Source organism: Pipra filicauda, unplaced genomic scaffold (assembly GCF_003945595.2).
Source record: "Pipra filicauda isolate LSUMZ 115617 unplaced genomic scaffold, ASM394559v2 scaffold133_size2016399_pilon, whole genome shotgun sequence".
Classification (NCBI taxonomy): Eukaryota; Metazoa; Chordata; class Aves; order Passeriformes; family Pipridae; genus Pipra; species Pipra filicauda.
Window position 1 is genome coordinate 1,554,707 of NW_024103807.1, and position 27,205 is coordinate 1,581,911.

Genomic DNA, 27,205 nt, shown 5'->3' on the forward strand with positions numbered 1-27,205 from the left:
TCTCTAAAGCTCCTCATTCCTTCCAATTCACAGAATGATTTAGGTTGGAAAAGACATTTAAGATCATAGAGTCCAAGTGTTAACCAAGCACTGCCAAGTCCAGCACTAAACCATGTCATTAAGTGCCATGTCTATGTGTCATTTAAATACCTATAGGAATGGTGGTCTACACTCCCCTGGGCATCCTGTTCCAATGCTTGACAACCCTTTTGGTGAAGAAATTTTTCCTTATGTATCTAAACTAAGCCTCCCCATGCATAACCTGAGGGTGTTTCCTTTTGTCATATCACTTGTTACTTAGGAGAAGAGACTGACCTCTACCTTGCTATAAACTCTTTTCAGGGAAGTGTAAAGATCTCCCCTGAGCCTCCTTTACTCCAGCTAAACAACTCCTTCTCCTGTGACTTGTGCTCCAGACCCTTCACCAGCTTCATTGCCCTTCTCTGGACATGTTCCAGCACCTCAATGTCCTTTCTGAAGTGAGGGGCCCAAAACTGGACACAGGATTCAAGGTGCGGCCTTGCCAGAGACTTGTACAGGGGGACGGACGATCACTGTGGCCCTGATCCTGCTGGCCACACCGTTTCTGATACAGGCCAGGATGCCATTGGCCTTCTTGGCCACCTGGACACACTGCTGGCTCATGTTCAGCCGCTGTCGACCAGCACCCCCAGGTTCTCTTCCACAGGCAGCTTTCCAGCCACTCATCCCCCAGCCTGTAGCGATGCCTGGGGTTGTTGTGACCCAAAGGCAGGACTTGGCATTTTGCCTTGTGGAACCTCAGACAGTTGTCCTCAGCCCACTGAACCAGCCTGTTCAGATCCCTCTGTAGAGCCTTCCTACTCTCCAGCAGATCAGTGCTCCTGCCCATCTTGGTGTTGTCTGCAAACTGATTGAGGGATAAAGATAATAAACAGGACTGACCCCAATACTGAGCCCCAGGGAACGCCACTGGTGACCGGCCACTAGGTGGATTTAACTCCAGTCACTACCACTCTCTGGGCCTGGCCATCCAGTTGGATTTCTACCCAGAGAACTGTGCACCCATCCAAACTGTAAGCAACCACTTCCTCCAGGAGAATGCTGTGGGAGATGGTGTCAAAGGCTTTACTGATGTCTACGTAGACAACATCCACAGCCTTTCCTCGTCACTGATCAGGTCACATTGTCATAGCAGCTTTCTGAACTGGAAGTTGCTTTTCTTCCTTTTTTTTCTTTTCCCTGCATCTCTGGTCACTTCTGTCAGAATGCAGGTTGTAGCCTCACTGGCTTAGCTTCATGGGAAGCAGCTGTTAAATGGGGGAGTCTTTGTGTTCTGTTCCTATTAGGAAAAGTGTCATAGAATATAGAATATTCTGAGTTGATGATCCCGCAAAGATCATCAAGTCCAGCTCTTAAGTGAAGGGCCCATACGGGCATCAAACCCATGACCTGGATGTTATTAGCACCATACTCTAACCAACTGAGCTAATTGTCAAAATGGGAGTATCTTTAAATTCTCTCTACGCAGACATTTGTATTACATCAAGTGTTTGAGTATTCAAGGAAGAAGGGCACTGAGCTAAGTCCTACAATTCATCAGTAAAAGGAAGAATCGCATAAATAGACAGGATCTTGCATTCTTTTCACTGCATCCTTTTCACAAAAAATGGCCTTCTGGAAAAGCTGCTCCTGCAGGCAGCTGTGTACCGCTCCCTCTGAGAACGTGGTATCTGTTGAGATCCCAGCCAGGGAGACTGGAAATATACACTTGCTCTCAGCTGACCAGGGATGAGTCAAATTTCATGGTAACTCAGCATCAGTGTAGCCCAAGGAGTCAGGAATGCAGAGTTTCCTGAGATTCTTATTCTGTATTTTAAACATGGAGAGAGGAAGGTAGATGAGAACCACTGTAGTTGCAAAAAATCCTATGTGCAAATGGGACCCAAAAAGTCTGCTGTTCACACACCTAAGTGGGGAATTGGGCAGGGGAGTCACTTCTGTACAAAAATCTCCTTACTCTTTGTGCATTTCCCATGTCTTCTCATTTCTCTTGTGCTTATGGCTTCCCTTCCTTCTTCCCTTCCACCTACTAGCCCTTCTGTAGTCCTTTCCTGCAGCTCTGTTAACATTTAACAAATTTCCCTCCAGTTTCTATGTTTCTTTTGGCTGTAGCTCAAGGCAAACTCCCCAGATCCAAAACTAATTTAGGGCTCTGAGCAACAGTAGCATTTAAATGTTGGCTTTGTGCCATCAGGCGGGCAGACTCTTCACTGAGAAGAAATCTAATTCCAGTGTTTATTAGATTAACAGTGGCCTCAGGACTGGATTTCCTTTTAATGTTGGCCTTTTAATAATTGTAAGGCTAATACAGGAACTTGGGAACCCCCAGGAGGTCTCAGGAGCCTGGCTCTGACCTTTTTTTTAGGAAGCAGGACTTGGATCCAACTTAATTTGGGTCAGGGAGCATGGGGGAGCAGACTGGTGAAGTGGAGCAGGTGGTGTTATTTTGACTTCCCATGCAGTGTGTGTAAATCCTTCCACGTTTGTGCAACAGGGACTTTGATTTCCTGCAAGTTTGTTTCAATGAGCTCTCTGGAGTAAGGACCTAGGTAGGGAGGGGCAAATTGTGCCCTGGTTAAGAAGTGGAGTGGGACCGGATCTGCTTTAATTTCTCAGTTTGGCCACAAGCTCTTTGGGAAGTTACTTAGGGCTCAGGTTTCCAAGCATGAAGACTGCCTGTGGTGGGAGGTATGAGTACTTTTGTTATGCTGAGAGTCAGGTCTAAATCTCTTAGACCAGCTGTGTAACTATAGTTAAATGTCTAATTTTCCACTGATTTTAATTGACTTAGGCACCCAAATACTCACAGTTCTATGCTGTTTGGCTTCCATTTTCTGCTTCTGTATTGAAGATAATACTTCCCAGTTTTTTAAGAGGTGTTGAAATTGTTCATTAGTAGAAAAAAGCACTCTGACTCTGTAGTAGTAGAGGCCACACACATACCTAGAAATATATGGTTCTGTAACTGGGCCATTTTGCTTTTTGTTCATCTTCCTCTACCTGCCTCAGTGCTGTTGCTATTATTTAATTGAAAGTAAAGCCCAGTGCTGTAAGGGATCCTCTGGTACTTTTCGCTATTGTGGCGAATTTTTCTGGGATGTGAGTATGAATGAACTGGGGAACTTGCAGTTTTTTAGAGCAGCACCTGAGACTTCCAGTTTAAGCAGAGGAAGAGTTTTATAACCACTTTCTAAGTGTTGCAAAGGAGTCTGAAGTCCAGATAATGTGGGAGGTGTAGGTTGGTACTTCATGGGCTGCCTAGAAAGCAAACGTGGGTGGGTTGAATAGGGGCTGATGTACATTATAGCTGCCCTGCAGTAACTCCAACACTGACACTCCTGCTGGCAATTCTGTTAGAAAGAACTTATCCCATCTGAGCCCATAAAACATATTCACATTAAGCTTGTGTTTTTTGAGTGCACGTGTGCTTGTATATATGTGTTTGTATATATATTAAAAAGATGTTGCTGGTAAAAGTTTTACTTTTAAGTAAAAAAGGCAGTACAGTTGCTACAATGTCTCTGTGGTTGTGTAGTACCTCCCTTTTGCCAGACCCAGCCCTATTCTTCCAGCTCAGTCTGGCTAGTTAATAATTGCCCGTTTGCCCCTCATCCTCTGAGGGCAACATAATATCATGTGTGGAGTTATTTTTTAGAAAACAACATATAGAACAATTCTCTTTGTCCCAAGATAGCTCCATTTATCTTGTGGTTTGTGCTTTTGAAGTCCTCCTGCCTGTGGGATTGCAAAAATGAGCTCCTGCCTCCTTACTGCCACAAAACCGCACTGTGTATCCTATCCCTTCCCTGGAGGACTCCTCTGCTAAGCAGAGCTGTTGTGGTTGGCTTCCCAGTCTGTTGTGTGGCAGAGAGCTGGAAAGCTACAAAGCTCCACAGCTAACATGATGGCTGCTTTATAGAAGACCAAAATAAACTCCTTAAAATGATCTCTCTCTAAGAGAATAGTCCCTATCTTGTCCAGGAACGTGGCCTTTTCTTTATCGTGCCATAACGATGGGAAGAATCTAATTGCAACCCACAAAAGCCAAAATAGACTTTTTTGGATGCAAAGTTTGTTTCCTTGCACTATGTGCCTGGACAACTGCAGTCTAGCTAGAATCTAAAGTTCCTTGAAAAAGAAGACTTTTCATGCTTTGACTTTTACTTTCTGAAAAGAGGCGTATGGCTGTCCGTGTTGGTGTAATCTGGGACTGATCAAGACGGAATTCTTGATTAGGTTAAACAAAGAAAAGAATGTTCTGGGTTTTGGAGAGGAGGTGGGTGCATGTTCTAAAGGGTAGAATGTCCTTACAGCCAGTCCAGTGCCTGGAGCATCTGAAAGATGAAAGAAACAGGCTGATAATTTCCTGTGGGACAAACTTACTTAGAGTAGTTCAGAGAGCCAATGCAGGGTGAAACTTTGAAGACCAGATCAAAAATTACTTCCAAATGTGTTGTGAGCAAGGTTATGGATGCTTTGTAAATTCAGAGAGCGCTGGACAAGCGCTGGTGCAGTGATTAACAAAGCTCATGAGTGGTGTGGGAGAGGAAGCTAAAAGCTCAAGAAGCTTCTGAATCAAAAGGGAAAGGAGCCAGTTTCCTGAAGGCTCTGTGGAAAGGAGGTGGATTCTGAATTTTCCTAAGTACATTTATCCTTGCAACCCAGGTTCAAAAATGCCACTTAGCTTTTCTTGGATCCTTGAAGCCTCTGAGCACTAGTTTTCAAGCAAAGATGGCAGGAGTGCTTCCTCCTCTTAGCTGCCCTCTTTTGACCACTCCAATTTCCTTTTCCCTCACTTCAAGATAGCTTGGCTGCTCGTGACACTGCAAGTAAATCGGTGCAGTTTACAGACAGTAGATTAAAATTAATTGGCATTAATTTCAGTTTTTCTTAGTGCCGTGACCTGTAACAGGTTCTTTAGTAGTATCTGTGAGAGGTGGATGCCATTACTGTTCAAGACTGTATGCAGACAGAAAGATATATAGCTATCCTACATGAAACTGAAAACTGAGTGGGTTTTTCTTTGCTCGTTTTTAGATTAAGTCGGGTTTAGTTAGTCCATGCATGGTCAGATGACAGCTATGTCTTTCTCAGCTGTTAAGCAAGGAATTCAGTGAAATCTCAAGGATGCTTGCAGCTTGGAAGAGGATGTGATAGGAATAGTAGCAGAAACAGAATGAATGTTGGAAAAGTACTGATTGTTTGCCTTAAAAGTTAATACTTGGATTACTTAAGGGGAAGTGAAGTAAAAGAGGGAGGGGTGCATGTATGCAAATTAAACTTTTTTCTTCTCATATTATAGTTATGAGTGACAGATGCCAAGCTGGTTTTCATTAGGCCTTGTAGGCTACTTGCATTCTTCATCCATTCAGTGAAGGGGAAGGTTTGCAAGGCTTCAGAATTTCTGAAATAGCTCTGAGGTTCTGATTCTTCCACGTTTTCAGTGAAGGGGAAGGTTTGCAAGGCTTCAGAATTTCTGAAATAGCTCTGAGGTTCTGATTCTTCCACGTTGTTTTCCAGAAGTGACAGAGCATGTCTTTACTGTGACTGTAGTAAACCTTGGGTGCTCCTTGGGTAATGTAAGGATCACTAGCTGAAGTAATGTAAGGATCACTAGGATAATTCCTTCAAGGATGAGAGAGACCTATCTGTATATCAAGGAATCAAAAAGTTAAAGGAAAGCTCATAAATTTAAAATGCGAACATTTTCTGCCTTATAACTGGGAAAACAAACTCCAGTGTTTCATTAGTCCCGATCAATGTCTGTAGCTCATCTCCATGAACTTTGATAGAGTAGAAAGATTTCTGACTGTTCAATGACCCTCATTCTCAAGTGCTGTTGTGCTAATGAAACTCATAGGGGACTGTAGTAGGTGAAATACATCAGAAGTATCTTTTTCCGGTGGGTTATCTGTTTAAAACAGCAGGTTGCTACTCTAGCTGGCAATTGTGAAGGTCACTTGGTAACATTTCTGGTGTTGTGCCATTATTTTCTAAATTTTAGCATCTACTGTGCCGAATGATTCATGATAAATGAAAAGTAAATTGTTTGCAACCTTTATGGGACAGGAAAAGGTAGAGGTTATTAGTGTGTGGGTTTAAAAAAAAAAACAACCACAAAAAACCCACCACAGTGAAAGAAATGGAAAGTTATGTGTCTCATGTTGCTGAAGTGACTAATTCTTGCAAAGCATGATATGGGTTTAAGGTAGTATTTTAAAGTGTTTGTCTGGCATATGGGTATTCTGAAAGGGTTTGAGTCACATAGCTCTGCCTGTTGGGCCCTTGTGGTCCAGCTAAACATCTGAATGATGTCATGCATCAACAGCCTTTTATTATTCTGCCCATTTCTGAGTGGTATTTCATTTCTGTTTAATGTTCTTGAGTGAAGTGGTCCTCATGACCAGTAATTTACTACTGGGGATAAGTCCCTTGGATTCTTCATTGTAGTTCTCTATTGACATGCAGCTGCACAGGAGCTTGCAGCTATATAAAGAAATGCTACTTCAGGTTAAAATTAGCAAAGTGTGTTTCTTGATGGCATCCTTCAGGTATCACTCTGCACTTCATAATGTAATATGGATGACATGCTCTGCTTAAGAGAGAAAATCTACAGGTAATGAAATGCCAAGATAGATGGAATGCTTTTAACAGTAACAGGAAGGAAATTTCACAAGGTGGGAAGCGTAATGCTCCTGCTCCTTGGAATCCAGGTTTATAGGTAGGAAAAATTATTTAGTACACAGAGAACATGTATATATGTGGGTTACAAGTATCTAGGAGGCTGAATCTCTTCCAGTAAGGGCCTTGGAGGTGAGAAGCAGAATGTCAGAGATGGCATACTGCAGCTCATGACTTTCTGAGGTCTTTGCACCTTTGTAGATTCTTGGTAAAACAAACAGATGCTCCCACTATCTAATGTTTTTGTACACACTTTTAGAGAGAGTGGGTCTTTTATTGTTGCTCCTTGATTTCTCCAGGCATTGCTGCACCCACCCTTTTCTATTAATTTGTTCAATCTGTTTCAAATTAATTTCCACCAGATGCACTAGCTTTAAAAAAAATTTTTTTTAAAGGCTGAATCCTGATTTTCTGCCCATAATTCTAATCTTCTAAGGTCCCCTCTATATTATTTCTTTTTCTACTGTTGAGTCTGTAGAGGAATATTTCCTATTTTGGTATCATTTGCAGCTCCTTTAACTTGATACTTATTCTTTCTTCCAGTTAATTAATGAAGTTACTTAATGGGACTGGATCTAATGCTGATCCCTATAATACTTACTAGCTATCTCTACCCCCTGCAGCGTGACTTGCTGCCATTTCTCATTATCTTTTGTTTATGGTCATTCAGCTGACTTTTTTGATCTGTGTGTGCTGGTAACCTAGCCAATTTGAATTAGTTTTTGACTAGGATTTCATGGCAATCATAATGCCTTTTCAACTATACCTTCTGTTCAAAGACTCTAGATATGTAGAAACAGATTAAACATTAAGCCTTTACTACACTGTGGTGGCATAATAGTAGTATACCCTCTTCTAGAAGGGAAGAAGTAATTTTATCTAGTGGTGTAGACATGGATAGAGTTAGGACAAGTATCTAGAGACCTCAAGTACAGTCACATTGATTATTGCAAGGTATTCATTTATGACTTTGGGATTTGGGAGAAGGAACTGTAAAATTGCTTCTTGATCCTTGAGTCTTTTTATGTTCAAATCAAATCCTCCTTCAGTATTTCTTTTTCAACAGTTGTTTCTATAAGTGCTCTCCTATTCCCTGGGTGCAGGTTGAGGTTTTTGGTGGGATTGCTGGTCTTTACTGCTGTGGGATCAGCATTGGGCTCCAGAGACTCAATCATGTTTTTAAAGGCCTCCTATTTCTTTGACCTATGCTGTGTTTCTGAAAACACAGCTTCTGTTTGTCTTGCTCTACTTCTTGCATACACCCATCGCACTAACACTAACTCAGTTTGCACTTTGTTGCACCCTTTATTTTCTTTAAGTCCTAATTAGTGGACGCCCTGTGGAATTTCTCTTCCTTATGCTCCTGATTCTTGTGCTCATATCAAGTGTAATGTTATTCAGGTGTAACTTGTGAAGTTGTGCAGTTTAATACAGTAGCTGAAGGATAACTGTGCTTAATAATGTGCTTCTCCCCAGCACTTTGTTCAGTCAGATGTTTGAGAACCAGCTGGTTCAGGATTGAGGTATCTCTGCTTTTTCAAAACGAAAGGGGAACCTCTAAGATTGGGAAACTTTCATCCTCACTTGGAGACTGCCAAAGTAGGCATGGTACTCAATTCCCAAAAAGCTGTAACATTTTCAGTCTCTCTTCTCTGGTTCATGTGGTTATGTTGAGGTCTTTTTGATGCCCCATTTTTTTGTCCTTAACCGTACCACTATCATGGTTTTCCTCAAAGAAAAAAGTTTTCCTCAAAGAAAACTGTAACAATTCTGTTTGAATTGAAAAGTTTTGGATTGGTCTTCCTAGTGATATTAATTTTAGTCTAGGCAGGCTTCAAATACTTGGAGACCATGTGGGTACCCAATCAGAACTGCTTCAGATGCTTCCATAATGGGAGTAGAAAAGAAGAGAAAATTGTGTTGGCTTTTATCAGTGTGTGGTGCCCTGTCTGACATCAAGCTGTTGTGCTGTACTCTTGCCTTTGCTGTGTCTGCCAGCAGAGCTCTGAGTTTAAACAATGGTCAGCAAATCCCTCTTCTAAAGCTGGATTAACTGTACTTTTTCCTTCCATGGAAACTGCTATTTGGGTAAGAGAGGAATCCAAAATTTTCATTTTCCCTCAAGACAGGCAAGTATATAAAGCCGAGCTGCTTTGCCATAGGAATTTGTGGAAGTGCTGGATAAAGAAGGAAAGTGTATCAAGTAAACTATGTTCAAGGCCATTTGAAATGTCCAAGGTCTGCCCTTGTCAAGGTGTATATGTGATGGGAATGCAGAAGTGAACCTGACCTGGAAGTGGAGAAAGAGATAAAATGGTATCCGACACAGACCTTCTAACAAGAGATATGCAAGGTCTTAAGAGGCTATTAAAGACTATGCTACAGAATTCACTAATTTTAACCCCAAGTAAACAATCACATGCTCATGAGTTCTTAAAATACAGAAGTAAGAAATGAAGTGCATCTTTTGAAGTCAGAGCAAAATACTCTGATGCTTGTTCCAAATTTGTTAAAAACTGCTTCTGGTGATATCCTTCCACGCTTTCTCTGTGGAAAAAATCACAGAGCCTTATGCCCATCACTGTTAAGACTTCAGTTCTCTCCTTTTGCCTTTAAATCCGTTATTCATATTCCAGTTCTTTTACACAGTCCTGGATTTTTTTCTTCTTTGTCACTGTAATTTGTCCTATATTTTCACACTAGTTCAATATCCACTTGTACCTTCTGTCCTCCCACCATTTTTATATGGTAGGGTTAAAATTATAAAAGATGGTATTGTCATATTTGTAATTGTCTTTTGTAATAATGAGGATTGCAGAAAGGTCTCTGCCTTCCACTGAAGGTCTTCTGTAGGCCATGAAATGGAGAGTTAGGTGCCTGTCTGTGGAGGGGGAGTCTTGGACCAAAAGGATGATTATTCTTTCCAGAGGCTTCTGATTCTGAGCTGAACAGTCTGCAACTGTAAATCATGCCAAATATGTTTGTAGTTCTGGCTTTTCTAAAGCTATTGGTGCTATTTTCCTTGTACCATGGAAGAACTAAATGGATACTTAGCTGTGGTTTTAGCTGTCTTATTCCATGTTACAGGTACACGAAGAACTGCAGGGTGGCGGAAAAAAACGATGGCTGTGAACTTATTACTACTAATTAAAAAAATTATAGTAAGAGTTTATGTGTTAGGATGAAAGGGAAAAGATGCAATCAACAGGGTGGTGTGGAGTGGAAGAGTCTCTTTTATGTAGCTGGTTCATGGTACCTGGATAGAAAGAAAATTTGAAAAGGCATCATGATATTGACCATTGATGGAAGGATCTTTTGCAGGTGTTCATTGAGGAAACTTCATCCATATGTGAATGTGAGAAAATTCTGATATTGCTAGAATGCTGCCAGAGCCTGACAGAGCAGGAATGTGTTTGTGCCAAAAGAGACATTTTTTTCAATAAGAACAATCATTCTACCTCCCCAGGAAGATCGTAGAGTCCCTATCACTGAAGGTTTTCAGGATGTGACTGGACAGGGTGATAATTAGTCTCATCCAGGCTCCCTTTTCCACAAAAGGTTGGACCAGGTGATCTTTTGAGATCCCTTCCAACTTGGACTATTGCATGATTCCTTGTTGAAGCAACAACCTGTTGAAGGTTTAATTGCTACAAAATAGTGATAAGGGCTACCGTCTGTCATTTTTACTGAAGAGAGTGAGGATTAGCATGTGTCTTTTTGGAATAAAGCATACCATCAGGACTTAAACAGTTTTTCACTCTGCCCTAGATATCTGCTGTTTCTATTAAAGCAACAGCTACAGAGTGCAGTTTGGTAATTATTCTGTCTACTTAAGCTTCCTTTGCAATGTCAGTGTTTTTATGAGTCTGTGGCTGCTATATAGTAGCTCTGAGGATTGCAAATGACCTCATCAGCAAAATGAAGCTCTGTATATTAGGTTTTGCTTTATGGGCTATATTGTTTGGCCCTAAGAAGAGTTATGGGGAGGGGTGGGGGAAGCAGAGCAACAACTTACTGTTTAAGCAACCCTGCCCCACCTCCCCCCCCCCGCAAAAAAAAAAGGCAGAAATAACAGGATGATTATTGACTTCTGCTTTTTGGCCAGAAATGACATAACTGCTTTGCCAACTTTAGACATAAAATTATACAGATTGTAACTATTGTTTTAAGGGGGGTGAGGGCAACTCACCCTTCCTCGGGAGACATTTCATTTGTCAGATGAACAAGAAGGTATGGAGGATATTTGGAAGGAATCTGAAGAAACTGAGCATGCCATGCTAAATTTAAGGTGATGGCAGATGTTAAGTATGAGGCTTGTGTTTAGACTGACTTCCTGTTTGTAAAATCTGGAGGTTGTTTGTATACTTTGCTAGAAAACTGTTTAGTTACTGGATCCTGCTGCTATCCCATCTGGAGGGAAACAAACTGCAGACAGTGAAGATGATTTTTTGGTTGTTTATACCATGGGCAGGTGAGAGAGTAGGAAACTTGTGTTGTGGTCACGTGAGGTATCGGGAGAGGCCAGGAAAGTTGTGTGATGTCAGCTCAGCACCTGCCAATATCTCTGTCTAGCTTTTTTGTATTGTTTTGTATGTATTGCATTGATAAAATATGTCAGGTTTTTGCCTCCTGCATAGGTGAAAAGATTTTTCAATATAGAGAGTTAATAAAATGTCCCAGCCTGCAATGTGATGAAAAGCTTTAGGAAAAATATTTGTGTGGTTAAGCCCAGAAGTGCCTCTTTGTTCCTGCTCCAGAAGAATATGCAGAAGTGTAAGTAGATATATCCGCTTTGATTATTGGTCCAGTTGCCTGAACAGCAAACGCTGATTTCCGTCCTGTTCCTGGACCACTGACTAACTGGGATTGGAATGTGACACTGGAGGTTTATATGTGCGCTTGGTTAGTCTTCTGTCTCGCGCTCCCACCGTTTAATGAGAGCTCGAGGTAAAGAGAGTTAAGTCTTCTGCTAAGGTTTCTCACACCAAATACAGCACTTCCGCTTGTCTTTGAGGGAGTTGGAGAAAACATGCTTCTCGTCTTTATCCTTCCTGACCCTCTACTATTACAGATACAGTTACAGGGTAATGTCACTGGAGCTCTGAGCACTGGGAAATAATCATGGGACACCAAAGGTGAAATACTATCCACATTGAAACCATTGAGAAAATTCCTGCTGTCTGCAGGGGGTGCCACGTTTCATTCACCTTGTTTGTTTTACTGGGAAAGACTAGCCACCCAGGACTGGTTCTTCTGATACTGTTCATAGGTTGGAAGTAGTGTGCTCTCTGAACCATCATGTGCATTACTAGTCCAAGTGCAAGACAAGGGTAAATCATGGTTTATAAAATGCTTCACTGTAGTGACTGTAAGGTTAGTTTGCCTATAGGTCACAAATCACAACCCATTAAATTTGCAAAGGTCATAATTCGAAATAAATAGGCAAATTATGCTTACATATTAGTACTACAGATATCAGCTAGTGCATATGAGAGTGTTGGTATCCTAATGTATCCTTCAGCTTCCAGCAGTTTCAGTAGCATAGTAAAAACACAAAACAGAGATGATGGAATATAGCAACTTTAACGAGGTGGGAGGAACAGATTTAGTATGTGTGTGCATATATATAACCTGATGTTAGTAGCAACTTTGAACTGATATTAGTAGCAACTTTAATCTGCTGTGTTTGACAATACAGCAGATTAAGTTACAGTCGGCAGACTGGGACAGCTGCACTAATTCTTTCTTTGCTGTTGCAGAGCTGTTCCATGCTGCTGTTCCTATGGGGAAGGGCAATGAAGCTGGTGAAAGGATTAAAGAACAAGTCTTACGAGGAATGGCTGAGGGGGGTGGGAGTGTTTAGCCTGGAGAAAAGGAGGCTTGGGGACCTTATCACTTTATAAACTACCTGATAGGAGGTGTTAGGGGAGTTGGGGTTGGGGTTGGTCTCTTCTCCTGGCTAACAAATGACAGGATGAGACGAAATGGCCTCCAGTTGTGCCGGAGATGTTTAAATTGGATATTAGGAAAAATTTCTTTGCTGAATGGGTTGTCAAGCACTGGAGAACAGGCTACCCAGGGAAGTGGTGGAGTCTCCATCCCTGGAGGTATTTAAAAGGTGTGTGTAGGTGTGGCATTTAGGGACGTGGTTTAGTGGTGGACCCTGGCAGTGTTGCGTTAATAGTTGGACTTGGCAATCTTGGAGGTCTTTCCAGCCTCAGTGATTCTATGATTATATTCAGGAGCTAAGATAATTTGCATTTACTTCTTTTCCTCAACTCCCTCATTTATGCTTATCCAGAAATAAATTATTAAATGTATTACCCTAGTTTAAGAATGATTTGCCTTGATGTTTGATCCTTTCCTGTCCATAAGCCTGGGCAGGATAGAGCCAGTCACTAGTACTTCCATTTTTGTCTTTTCCTAGGTGGTCTTGTGTATTTCAACAGAAAGGAATATTAAAGCTTTTCAGGTACCTGGGATAAGTGCTTTGGGGTACTGTTGAGGATAATGGTAGAAAATTGCTTTGGAAAAGGTGATTTAAACAGCAGCTACTTTGGAGACAATATGCAGCTAGTTCTGCTTTTTTAAATAGTTGCAGGCAACAGCAGAGGATAGTTTGTCCTGAATTTCCTGTGCTGTCAGTTTGAAGAAACCGGTTTGATTTTTGTGGGAGGGTTGTGGTTATTCTGAATTTTCCTGCATTTCTAATAATCGGATATGTTGCATAGATGATGCACTGCTTTTCCTCAGGGATGTTTGTGTTGCTTTTTTTGCCTTCTGACCCTACATCACCCACTTGCTGTCTTTTTGAATCAGCCTGTTCATACCTGGTAAGTCCTCTGCAGATCTGACCACTCTACCCTCCTTTGTTTTTTTATTCACCTCATGTTCTTTTAGCCTCAATCCTTTGTTACTCCAGATATTGGCCGCATTCCCTAGTATATGCAGTAATACTTTGAGATGTATATGTTCTACTAAACCTTTTAAAAATAACTTGTAGTGAATGTGAGGGGAAGAATAAAAGGTTATCACCCCCATGGCAGACTGTGAACAGAGGTCCCACAAAAATTTGGTTGGTGCAATTCAGCAGCTTGCAGATATGCTTGGAAAATGGTTTGTAGTAAGGCCTTGCAATCTGCAGTGTAGCAGTTGGGAGCAGGCAGCAGAGGCTGGCAGAAACCTCCTCAACCAGTTTTGTTGCAGAAGAACCATAATGTAATTCTTCCTCAAGAAAGAAATGCATCCCCTTTAAACTTAAATCTTAGCTTTAGTTTCACAAATGGATGTCTTCACTGGAGGGAATTCAGCTGTTGAGAGAGTTGCAGAAGTGTTACATATGATTTTGAAGATACTGCTTTTCTCAATTAGTATGGTAAATAAGGACATTCTGGGGAATTTTTTTTTCTTTTTTGCTTAGGTTGATACAGTTCATGGTTCATCACAGATACACTAGATGTATCAGTAAGGTAAATGAAATCAAAAAGCCTGCAGATAGTTCAGGATGTATATGACTACCACTTGGGGCACATATCTCTCTATAATTCTTTCCTTATGATCTGTTGTTTAATCAGAGAGCTTTAGGTCTGTTTGAATTGCAGAAAGAAGGAACCATGCAAAAATATCCAGTCAGACTAGCCTGAGGGGGTTGATGATTGATAGAGTAATCATTTGTTTAACAAAGGATTCTACTCCACAGAGTTATCCCTTCTCTTGTAGCGTCAGAACCAAGTGTAGCAGCAGCAGTGCAGTGCTCTAGGAGAAGAGTGAGTTTGTAAAATAGAAAGGGTGTTCTGATACCTGACATTCCTTGAATTTGTTTGTGACTCGTTCTGAGTTGTTTTTCAGCTGACTCCTAAGTTTCTTTTTGGCGGATTGCTCTTTGCTGTCACCTTCAAACACCCCAGTCCAGGAAACTGTGCGTAGTAATAGATCTCTGATTTCAACAGTATGAGGAGGGTGAACATGTTCCTTTTTAGTAGAGGATGTGTTCATACGTATAGTGTGTACATGGAGAAGAACTGTGATGTCATGTTGTATTTAATGTTTACCCTAAAACAGATGGATCTCTTAAAAATATCTTCTTTCTTTCTTTTTTTCTTCCTTTACAGGTGTTACGAGTAGCAGTGAATGCTCCTGTGGACGTAATCATTTTACGTGTGCTGTCAGTGCTTTCGGTGAATGCACGTGTATCCCTGCTCAGTGGCAATGTGATGGAGACAATGACTGTGGGGACCACAGTGATGAAGATGGCTGCAGTAAGAATACCATCTTTGACTTGAATTTGGGAAAATAGAATGTCTTTTTCTCTTCTGGTGCTTCTCTGTTTTACAGACAAATCATGCCATTTGTATGACTGATGTTTTGGGTTGTAGATGACCTACTTTTGACTGACTTCAGTACTCAGAGTCCAACAGAGCACCACCATAAAGCACAGCAAAACACCCACTCTGGCTTTTGCAGCTGGTTTTTAGATGGCTGTTGGACATGAATATTTTAGAGGGAGAAGAGGAACAGAGAGAAGTACTTTTTTTTTCCCACCCTTGCAAAAGCACTATCTGTGAACTAAATTATACAGTTTTGCTGTAAATATGAATGGAAAATAAACAGTGTGAAGAAGCGTTTGGAGAGTGTCTGCCCTCCTAAGTAAAATTCTAGTTTATGTCCTGGCTGCCCTATAAAGGGAGGGAAAGGTAAACACTGTCATAATATTCATTGGTCTTGGGATCTGCTGAGAGAAGTTACCTTGCAGCTACTGCATATCTGCGTAGTGTTGACATCTCTGTAGCTGAGCCCAGCTAGGTGAGAATTGATGTATAATGTCAGTTTGAGTGGGTTTAGCATGATACAGATTAATAGAGAAAGCCTCTTTCCCTGGAGTCACAAGTAAGTTGCTTTCTTACCTCATCTCTTTGGATTGCACAGACGGTGGCAGAATTGAAGGGTGGAAAAAAAGGCCCGTTTTCATGGAACTCCTTTCCTGAAAGGAAACCCTAGAGCTGAAGATTTAAGGCTCCTGTCAAGGAACATGAATGAGGAGGAATTTATCTTCTCTGATGGATCTTTCTTTAACCTTCCCTGGTTTCTGCTGTTGATTAGTTGTATGGAAAGGAGCTTTCCTCATCTTTGAAATGCTGTTTTAGAGAATCTCTTCTTCCTTAAGTCTGGAGGTGTCAACCTAGCTTTGTGAAAATATGTTTCCTTCTCACTTCTTGTTTCTTCAAATTTTGCAAATATTGAGCAGTGTGGAAGACCTTGAGTGAAAAATGGGGTTTTGATAAATCGGCTACCTGCAAATTGAGATGATCAGTGTTTGGTTTAAAGATGATTAGTGAAAGGGTTGTTGGGCAAGGAAGTGACTTTAACTGGAGAAATCAAAAAAGGGGATGAAAACCCTGCATGTTTACATCCAGTAAAGAAAAGGGCCAATATGAAAACTTGCTATGCTCGAAAAAGAGGAAATGGGGATCTGGGAATTGAAGAAATAAAATTAAAGTCTCAAAAGAACAGGACAGAGGAGGCTCTGTACAATTGCACAGGCTAAAAAAGGAGAATCTGAGCAGGAATAAGGGGTTTGGGGAGGTAAGGAATATCCAATAGCTAAACTGGTTTTACTGGCTTATTATTAAGCACAGAGGAAGATTCCTTTTTGTTTGTTTGTTTGTTTGCTGGGGAGGTGGGGAAGCAGGGGGATGATGGTGGGATTGTTTTGGTTTTTTTTGGTGGGCTCGGTAATGATTTAGACGGGTGATACTTGTTGGTATGATCTTCTTTGTAATTCAACAACATTATACTTCGAGCATGGAAAGTTTTAAGCCAAGTAGGCATGGTAGGACTAGGGGGCGGGAGAGATAAGATCTTCCATAGGAACTAGCAGGAGGTGGTTCAAAGCTAACAAGTTGTTTGTTCATACAACATATGCTTAAGCTGCGAATCTCCTTGCCACAAAACACTGATTCTGAAATTTCAAACATTCTCAGGTAGCAGTCTCATAAGTTAATGGATGTATAATCCACTAGGACTGTTAAAGATGAATATGCCACCTCTTGTTTGGAATTCTTTGTATTACAAATAGAGGCAGATTTTGTGTTCTGAGGAACAAAAAAGGCAACAAAAAAAACTTCTGTTGACAGCAAAAGGAGGGCTAAGGAGAGTCTCCGTCTTTTAGTGGATGCAGAGGGTAGAATAGTGTCAGGAAACTGATGAAAAGGTTGAGTTACTTAATGCCTTCTTTGCCTTAGTCTTTAATGCCAAAACCACTTGTCCTTAGGATACGCAGCTCCTAGAGCTGGAAGTTAGTGACAGGAACCTGACTGAAACCCTCATAATCCAGAAGGCAATGGTTAGTGACCTGCTATGCCAATTAAACACCTACAAGTCTATGGACCCAGATGGGATGCACCCAAGAGTGCTGAGGGAGGTGGCAGAAGAACTTGCCAAGCCAATTTCAATCATTTGCCAGTAGTCCTGGTTAACTGGAGAAGTTGCATTAGACTGGAAATAGCAAGAAGGGTCAGAGGATGATTCAGGGAACTACAGGCCTGTCAGCCTGACCTCAATACTGGGGAAAGTCATGGAGCAGATCATCCTGAGTGCCATCACACAACACGTGCAGGACAACCAAGGGATCAGGCCCAGCCAGCATGGGTTTACAAAAGGCAGGTCCTGCTTGACCAACCTGCTCTACTTCTATGACAAAGTGACCTGTGTCGTGGATGAGGGAAGGGTTGTGGATGTTGTCTACGTAGACATCAGTAAAGCCTTTGACACCATCTCCCACAGCATTCTCCTGGAGGAAGTGGTTGCTTACAGTTTGGATGGGTGCACAGTTCTCTGGGTAGAAATCCAACTGGATGGCCAGGCCCAGAGAGTGGTAGTGACTGGAGTTAAATCCACCTAGTGGCCGGTCACCAGTGGCGTTCCCTGGGGCTCAGTATTGGGGTCAGTCCTGTTTATTATCTTTATCCCTCAATCAGTTTGCAGACAACACCAAGATGGGCAGGAGCACTGATCTGCTGGCGAGTAGGAAGGCTCTACAGAGGGATCTGAACAGGCTGGTTCAGTGGGCTGAGGACAACTGTCTGAGGCTCCACAAGGCAAAATGCCAAGTCCTGCCTTTGGGTCACAACAACCCCAGGCATCGCTACAGGCTGGGGGATGAGTGGCTGGAAAGCTGCCTGTGGAAGAGAACCTGGGGGTGCTGGTCGACAGCGGCTGAACATGAGCCAGCAGTGTGTCCAGGTGGCCAAGAAGGCCAATGGCATCCTGGCCTGTATTAGAAACGGTGTGGCCAGCAGGATCAGGGCCACAGTGATCGTCCGTCCCCCTGTACAAGTCTCTGGCAAGGCCGCACCTTGAATCCTGTGTCCAGTTTTGGGCCCCTCACTTCAGAAAGGACATTGAGGTGCTGGAGCATGTCCAGAGAAGGGCAATGAAGCTGGTGAAGGGTCTAGAAAGCATGTCTTAGGAGAAGCGGCTGAGGGAGCTGGAGTTGTTTAGCCTGGAGGAGGCTCAGGAGGGACCTTGTAACCCTCTCCAACTACCTGAAAGTAGGTTGTAGTGAGGTGGATGTCAGTCTCTTCACCCGTGTCTCAAGTGAAAGAATGAGAGGAAATGGCCTTAAGTTGCACCAGGGGAGATTCAGATGAGGTATTAGAAAAAAATTTTTCACTGAAAGAGTGATTAAGCACTGGAATAAGTTGTCCAGGGAGGTGGTAGAATCACTGTCTCTGGAAGTGTTCAAGAGACGTCTGTATGTGTCACTTGAGGGTCTGGTTTAGGGGTGATTTTGGTGGTGCTGAGTTGACGGTTGGACAAAGGTCTCTTCCAAGTTTGATGATTCTGTACTTCTGTGATCTCATTCAGAACATAACTTGTGCTGTAGGTCTCTACAGTTTAGTGAGAGATGTAAGCTATCATGTACCAAGAAGGACAGTAGATTTGACAAGTTAGGAGGGGAGATAAAGAGCAGCATTATTCAGAGTAGAAAAGTGACTCAAGGGGAAGGACTAGAATATGAGTTGCCTTTTTGAATATTGTGTTGTGGTAGAAAAAATACAAAGAGGAGAACTTTTTTCAGCTGACAGCCCTTATACTTTGAGTGCAATTTAGTGGAAATATGAAAGCAAAAATAAACGTTAAGCAATGGGGCTAAGGATACTATAGAAATGTTAAGTGCACGGCTTTCATGGAGTGAGATTTTGGACTTCTCTGTTTTGAATTTGATTTATATATTTATTTATTGACTTCTACCAGGTTTGAAAACAGTCAGTTTCTTTTAAATATAAATACTGACCTGAAGGTTTGGGTTGTCATGATAAAGTCATCATACAAGGCCCAGATATATTAAAGGCCTAGTTAAAAAATTACTGAGATTCCTAGTCTTCATGCTGGAATGGGCCCAGTGGTTCATTCTGACTTATGAATCTCAATCAGTGCAACCACTTATATGGACTCTAATGAGATGCTAAAACAATCTGGATTCTTTTCCAGCAATGTATGGATGTGCAACTCTGAGTTTTAAAGACAGGAATTATAATATCATCAAGTAGATGTCTCTGATTAGAAGAGTGAAATGTTTGCAAGGAATCCCACCTTTCCCTGTCCTGCTACAACCTAGTTTTAGAATTTTCTTTTTTTCTCCTGTGACTGTCCTAAGTTTCCAGAGGAATAAAACTGTAACCATACTTTTTTACGGTGTACTTTCCTTCTGTGTATCATATGCTCATATGTATACTGTAAGCCAATACAACAAGAAGAACAAGTTCCTGAGAAAATTCTATTTCCTTGGGAAAAAGAGAGGAGAATGGGAAGACACTGGATTGTTGGACTCCTAATAAAGCAAGAGAGCGAAACACAGGCTGGGCATAAAGGTGAAAATTGGTTTAGCAAGTCAAGATTCAGTCTTGCATCTCTGTCTATATAGTACTGCATGTACTTGAGTAATTGATTGGAGTTCACTAAATTCTCTATTAATGCAGTTTTCTAACCTTGCATGGGTAATCTGTCACTTTGTTAAAGAATGACAGCTTGAAATGCAGTGCATGTGATGTAAAAAAAAAAAAAAGGAAAAGCAAAGCAAGATACTTGGCAGTGAGAGGAGTTACAGCTATGAAAAACTAGAGCAGACACAGAGAACACTTACTCCCTTGAGACATTTTCAGTTTCAAGATAAATTCTTAATATGTGGTGAGTTTTCCTTTGTTTAGTTTTTAATCTTCTTTTACAAACTATAAAACAAATTACCACTTTCTGAGTTGGTTGCACTAAGTTTTTTGTCAAATGGTACTGTTTCTGCACATCCCAGACACTTTGCACTTGTTTTGGTGTCCTTGGAATGTCTACCACTCATAGGTATTTTCCCATTGTTTTAAGGAAAGCCCTGCCTCTGCTTACCTTTGACAGAAACTCTTTTCCTTGCAAATTTGAAGCCCTGCTGTGATGGAAGCCAATTATTCCATGGTATGCTTGCTTCCTGCTCTGGATCATGTTTACAAGCCAGAATGCTGTAGTAATAATATCAATAAGCAACATCCCAGCTGTCATGCCAGCTTCATAGGCTTTCTCTAGTGTCAACTCTCTGGCTTGCTGACAGTGTCTGGTTTGGAAGCCTTTGCTACACATGCACAGAGTAGCTCAGCTGCCTTCCTGCCTTGTGCCAACAGAGACTACTTTGGACTGTCCCTAAAGAAAGCCACATGCAAGCGGAGGAATGGTTTTCATTCTGCCCTCCTGTTTGCCCTTTGAAGTCCAGCATGGTGTGAATGAGTCCTACTTCCTGTGGCAAGGGTGAAAGGACAACTGAGTAAACTTGGCCTGAGAATTCATAAATAGTTCTGTTTCTCCTAAGATACATCAAATCCCCTCATAACTATCCCCCCAGAAGAGCCTTCTTGATGTGAATTTTGGATCTGTATCATACATAACCAGCCTGTAAATTGATAACTTCTTGGGACACAGAGTTGCTTGCTTAGCTCCATGCACTGTTGTACAATACTTTTTCATTTAAAGGGGCTGAAGGAAGAATTTACTCCTTGTACCTTAAATATTTCTAAAAGTGGTCTGTTCCCATCTCATTGGGAAATCTACACAGTTCCCGTTGAGCTACAATTCATTCAAGTCCAAGAGAGGGTCTCTTCCTTGCCAGGAACAGGACTGTCAGTATAGCCTGCTTATCAGTCCCACAACAAAAATTGTTGAGATGATGTGAGGATAAAAATCTCACAGGTCTTTTACTAAAATTAATGGAAACTTTAAAAGAAATTTTCCCTCTGCCCTTCACTTAATCACCAGTCTTGAGCACAGATGCAATGGCTCAGGTGAAGCTTCATTTCTAAACGTCAAGTTTTATGAATTAGGAACTCCTGTTAAGAGTTCAGTATTCTCTTGTAAACACACGAGTTCCATATCTGCAACTTTGTCATTTTATTGAGCTCAGAGTATGTGTGTTTCATTTAAAAGGCATCAGAATTAATGCAGTGCCCCCTCAGGCAGAGTGCTTGTGATCAAAGGGCTGTGAAAGATTGGGTGCTGATACTCTTAATTTTTTTCTTTCTTTTTTTTTTCTTTTGACCAGCAGCATTCTCAAATATAGTTCAGCAGTGTGATTGGAAATATTTTATGCTACTCTGGAACTAGGGTTTCCAAAACATCTGTTAGTAAAATGCAATGTCTCCTATTTCTTTCTGAGAGTGGACTAACACCCTTTATTTCTGTTACTGGACTTTTTGCCCACTGAGCTGCAGATCTCAGCAAACAGATCTCTGTTTGTGGGTATCTGAGTACTCATACACAGGCATGGCTGTGGACATAGCTGGGGGTCAGGCTGCAGTTCTCTAGGTATAGTATGATTATTTTTTTTCAGTTGTATTTATTTTTTAAATTAACTTCTCATTCTTCACATGAATGAGAGTTTGTCTTATTAAACGACCAGTATTGTTCAAACTGCTGTGTTCCAGACCTGAACACTGGTTGCTTGCTGTTCTTGGGTACAAAGCAACCTGCTCACCACAGGCAATAGGGATAAAGTGTTCAAAGGACAGTGGGACGTGATTCAGTCTGCGTTTCACCTTATAAACTTCCCTTTTCCCCCGCCCTCCCCCTTCCCCTTCTGCTTGGCAATAAAAGAGTGTCCTGTGTAATAGGAGTTGGGAGGGGGGAGGACTAGCAGGCTTATGATAGACATAGCTTTGCTGAAACCTTGGATGATGTCCAGTGTGACCATGCAGAGGGATGAGCTCAGGGAAATGGTTGGAAGTTCAAAGACCTTTTTGTATTGCTCACTGTCAGTTGACAGATGTGTTCTCTTGAGCTGTTGCTACTCAGCCTTGCTCTTTCCATTGGCTCCCTTTCTTTGAGCTTGCTCCCTGTCCTGCCTCTCTGCTCTGCCTGGGGATGGTGAGTTGGACCCTGTCTGTCTAGGCATTTGTCTGCCTTCAACTCCATTCTAGGACTTGGCTTAGCTCATCTCTTTTAGGAAAATATTGTTTCTTTGCATAGATATGGAGAGATCAAGCTGGAATTGAGCAGGGAAGGGGGGTTGAGTCTGAAGTGTGTTTACTGTTGGCATTACCTAATCCTTCTATGAGTCGTGGTGAAAGCGTGTTAGTGCAATCTGTGATTGCTTGCTCATCAGTTGAAGCCATGCCTATGAAGGACTTGCAGCTGTCTTAGGAAATAATAAATATCCTTCATTTTACAGGTTGGAGAAAGGGGCTAAAGAGGCAGAACTGTCCCGTGGTCATGTGTCTGTATCAAGCTGGAAAGAGAATATGGGGGTTCAGTTTCTAGTCTTCTAGATGCTAATCCAGCTTGTCCTCCAGCAAGATAAAGAGGTCTTGCTCTATCTCTGTCAGCGAAAGGAGTTCCTGCTGCTTCAGTTGTATTGCCATGTGCCCTTCTTCTGACCATGGGTTTTAAAATAAGCTATATGAGTTAAAGCAATACACTTAGCAGATTGTATAGCTGCTCCATCATGTCAGGACAAAATGTAGTGGAGGTTGTTTGAGTGTCCTAAGTGTGACCTCTTAAGTTCTGAATTTCCTTCTAAGTTCAAATTTCCAAACACTTTGGATGTATTTTCAACTGTACTAAACATTCACTCTGGGCTAGTGATATGCCCTCAGCTTTAACTCCATAGGAATAAAACACATCAAAATATGAAGTAATAAATGTCCAGCAAAAGAGCTGATTAATAACAACCCTAGAGGAAAGGGCTGTACAGTGGAACTGAAGCCTAATATGTTTAGAAAAATAGAAGGAAACAGGAATTTTCTGTGTAGGCTGTTTGCTTTTTAATGGGAAGAAGGAATGATGGATTGGGGGGGGGGGCAGAGCTAGGAAGAAGGGGTTAGGAAGAAACTACTCCCAGAATGTCTTGCAGAATCTTCTTTTGAAGCATCTGTTTCTGACCATTATTAAATTCAGGTTCCAATTATATGTGGATCCCTGCCCTGATCCCACTGGCAGTTTCTCTGCCTATGAGACATTAGCCTTCATTCATTAGTTTGGGATTTTTTATCTAAGTAGGTTTGTGGTTTTTCTTCCTTCTTTAAAGGAATGCTCCTGTAGAAGGGGATTTAACACCACCCCCCTGCCCCTAACCCCCAGTGTTGTCTGGCTAGCACACACTTGCTGTCTGCTGGGTTGGGAATTTGGTTCTCATAGCAGTTTGTGTTTTGCTCTCTTTCTCCTGCGCTACCTCCCCTGTGCTTGAAGCTTGATTTTTATATCTAGGGGGAGTATGAAATTGGCTGAACTGCTCCCTGTAGGGGTGGAATTTCATTTGGTGTTGTTACCTCATGAAGGGGTGCAGCAGTTCAGTGGGTTAATGGTATCCGTCTGAACCAGCACTAATGGCTTAACCCTCTGGGAACCTGAAGAATTCTCCCCTGGAGAGTCAGCATGCAAATTCCCTTCCAGGTGGCTTCTGTGCAGTCCTTTGGTGATTAGTCACACTAAAGCATACACTGGGAGGATGGTCATAGTCCTGAAACTGCAGCTGAGGCCAGGGAAGGTTTGCTCAGCATGCAATGTATGGAAGTTGTGCTTGGGGAAGAGAGGTCTCGTGTGGGACTGACCATCTGAGTCCAAAAATGTCTTGGTTTTGTTTGGAAGCAGAGTTTGGGAAGCGGAGAATTTTCCAGTTCCACCTTCCCTGGGGAAAAGGAGGAAGCTCCTTCTTCATTTTGCTGCAGCAACACAGGGGTTCTCGGGGAAAATGCAATGTAAGGAAATGGGTCAGCTATTGGAAGAACAGGGTGCTGTCAAAACTGGAGGGTGAAAATACAGATTTGTATGCTTCCCTCTCCTTTATACTCCTCTGAGGCCTAGAAGAAGCTGGATATGACCTGGATAGATATCTACATGTGACATCCTGGACATGATGTGAGGGACCTTTTCCTAAGGGCCAGTGCCAAATTCTGTGAGTGTTGAGAGCAGCTACATCTGCAGTGATGTTCTCAGATACAGAAATGCCTATGCCTGCCACACTACAGGAACAGCTGAGAAGATGATCTGAATTTGTGGTTAGAAAAAGAGATGTTAGAGCAAGTCTGAATTTAACTGCACTAGTCTAGTGTATTCTTATGGTGGGGGGCTTTTAGGACAGTCCCTCGGTGAGATATGTTGGAGGACTTGCTATAGAGAGCAGTGAATGATTCAGTATAGTATAATCCATGCTGCTGTCATAGGACGCTGGCAGCAGTCCTGGGCCGAGGGGAAACAGGGAGTTGAGAAAGCTGGAAAAGCTGAAAATGTGACTGTTTGTTCTCCTCATTTAATTCTTCTCCTTTTGTGCGTGGCTGCTGTCTTCACCTTCTTCTTTTACCCACCTCCCTCCCTTCATACTCCCACCTCCAGGAGAGTGTTGGCAAGGGAAGGAGTAGCAGCATAGCAGAGGAGGGCTGGCCTGCCTGGTGACAGATGGGAGATGCTGTCGGCAAGCTGGGCTGGGATGAAAGGGTTTCAGGCACTAGCCTTTCTAGCCCTCGCCTCTTCACATCGCCGAGCGAATGTTGTTCTTAGGAGACACACCTGTCAGGAACAGTCTTGTGCAGCCCCTTGCCTATCACAGCTGGCAGCACTTAAAAGTATGAACCTCCTGGGGCTGAGTGTTCCTCTCATCTGTGGGGGGAAGAACAGGGCTGATGCTCCCCCTTGAATTCCAGCTTTGTGGCTCCAGGCCTCTTCAAACACTGTGGATTTGTGGTTCCACTCCATTGCCAACAGACTCCTGTGTAGGCAAGCATCATCCCATCCCTGTCCTCTTCTTCTGTCCCTTCTGGAAAGCTCTAGCAGGATTTGGATTCTGTTGCCCACACCTGAGGTACAGCAAATTACCCCCAGCAGAGGATTCCTGCCTTCGAAGCTTCTCCTTGCAGATTTCTTGACAAAAAAACTGGCAGTCCCCATGCTGAAACACATGCTACAGCATGTTATCTTGTAAAGTCCTGTTCCCCAAAACAGTGCTTCTTATAGTTCTCACTCTAAAGAACTTGCTGTGTAGTAGAAACAGGATGGACTGCACTAGGAAATAGGCAAGTAAGATGTTAATAGTATAATTTTGCTTGTTATAAAATAAGTGCAGTTATGGGAGGACAGCAGGCTCAAGGATGAAAGAGAAATAAAGAACTCAGTGGGGGGATTGCGGCAGCTACTTTATTGTGGAAAGGTCAGTGTTTCTCTCGGGAAGAGAGACTGCCAAGCTACAGACCTACCCTGCCCCCCATTTGAGGAACAGCTCTTCCTGATGACTTGAAATTTTATGTCTTTTGTTTCGAAGAGGTGTAGCCCTGCTCCCTCAGGAGGGAAGGAACTTTACTTTCAGGAAGGAAGCTGGCTGCAGCTCCATGAGGTGTTTCTTTGCTCTTGCAGTGCTGCCCACTTGCTCTCCCTTGGACTTCCACTGTGACAATGGAAAATGTATCCGCCGGTCATGGGTCTGCGATGGAGACAATGACTGTGAGGATGATTCCGATGAACAGGACTGCCGTAAGTCACCTCTCTGAGGGAAGAGGGTGGGTGCAGTGCCCGCCTGCCATGGCTGGAGAAAGTTGACCCTTTTTATTGCAGGAATTGAAGAGTTTATTCACTGAATCAGACTTCTGTCTTGAAGTAAGCTATATCTTGACTCTGACAGAGGTGTGTACCTCTAAGCCCTTCTGTCTTGGCACCTGGCTTGCTATTTAGCTGCCTGTTCTGGGGGGAGGGGATGCTTCTCCATCCAGCTGTAGAACCGTTTATGCCCTGCAGCTTTGCTAGTTAATATCCCATGAAGCACTTCCCTGAGCTGAGCTCTTTGTGCCCTCCCCTGTTTGTGGAAACACCTAACCCCTGCCAAATCTTACTGAACTGGATGTCTGGCTGACTTCCTGTGGCCTCAGGTTCCACTGTCTGACTTTTCTGTGGTGCTGGGCTGTCACCAGCATCCTGTCCCTTCAAACAGAGCTCCTTGAGGAGAGGGAAATGCTGTAAGGATATTGCCCACACAGAGACAGGTTCCCTGAAAGCTGACTGTCTGCTGCCATGTGAGGTGCCATCCTCAGAAGATTTGCCATGGTAGCCTGTTAGCTGTGAACATTGCTGATGTGCTTCTACAAATTAGTAAAATGGAGGAAATTTTGCCTGAGTCTTTGACTTTCAGCCCCCTCCTTTCCCCTTTGTGCTGAGGACAAGAGTTACTTGTGGTTGGCTTCCATTAGCAAAAGGTATTCAGGGATACAACTTTCATTCTCCACAACAAGTCATCAGATCTGTACTTGGCAGCACATGCCGGAGAACCAGCGTGTTCTGTAGCACTGGAGCTTCAGCTTTGCTGTAACTGTGCTGGCATCAGGCTGCAGTTGGGAGCAGAACTGTTCTGCTCTCTGGTTGAGGTGGTTGCAGCTCCTTAGTAAACATCACTCCACAGCCCTTGAATTCTACAAAAGTTTTGTGCATGCTGCTCCAGAGTGACGCTGATGAAGGAACCCCATCTCAAGAAATGTGAAAATAAAGCTCTTGGCTGTAAAGTATTCCCTGTCCACTCCTTGCATGGAAATCAATTCACTTTTTGATCAGTATACCCCTGATCTTTGCCTCTCTTTTTGGGCAAAGGGCTGGGAAGCAAGGTTCAGGGGTTGACATCATGTGTGATGCTCTGGAACTCAGGACTAAGCTCCAGTCTATTCAAATATATTAATGAAAGAACAGGTATGTAGGTCGGTGTTTGGTTTTCTGTTTTTCATAAAATGTTGCAATGCCCTCATAGCTTTGACAGCAGTAGAGTGTGACCAAAAGATTTAGAGACTAATGAAAGGAAGAAGACAAGGTTCTGTGCATAAAAGATTCCTAAGGGTTTTTTTAGATTAGCAGTAACCCTAGGAGGGTTTCTGTTGGATGAAGTCCTCGGGTGCTAATTTTGCAGTCCCTTTCCTTTCCTCACTGGTCTGCAGGCAAGCTTCCGTAGCAGACTGACAAGGAGGGTGGAATGAGGCTGCAAATA

General features: G+C 42.5%; 1 protein-coding gene across 3 annotated transcripts in view; it reads left to right on the plus strand.

Annotated features, from left to right (window-relative positions):
* LRP4 (LDL receptor related protein 4) overlaps positions 1–27,205 on the plus strand; it is an 82,153-nt gene that overhangs the window by 24,147 nt on the left and 30,801 nt on the right. For all 3 annotated transcript variants that reach the window (XM_027719487.2, XM_027719488.2, XM_027719493.2), the window contains exons 2-3: positions 14,835–14,981; positions 25,597–25,713. In XM_027719487.2, the coding sequence (XP_027575288.1) occupies positions 14,835–14,981; positions 25,597–25,713 (264 nt within the window). The remainder of the gene's footprint in view (positions 1–14,834; positions 14,982–25,596; positions 25,714–27,205) is intronic.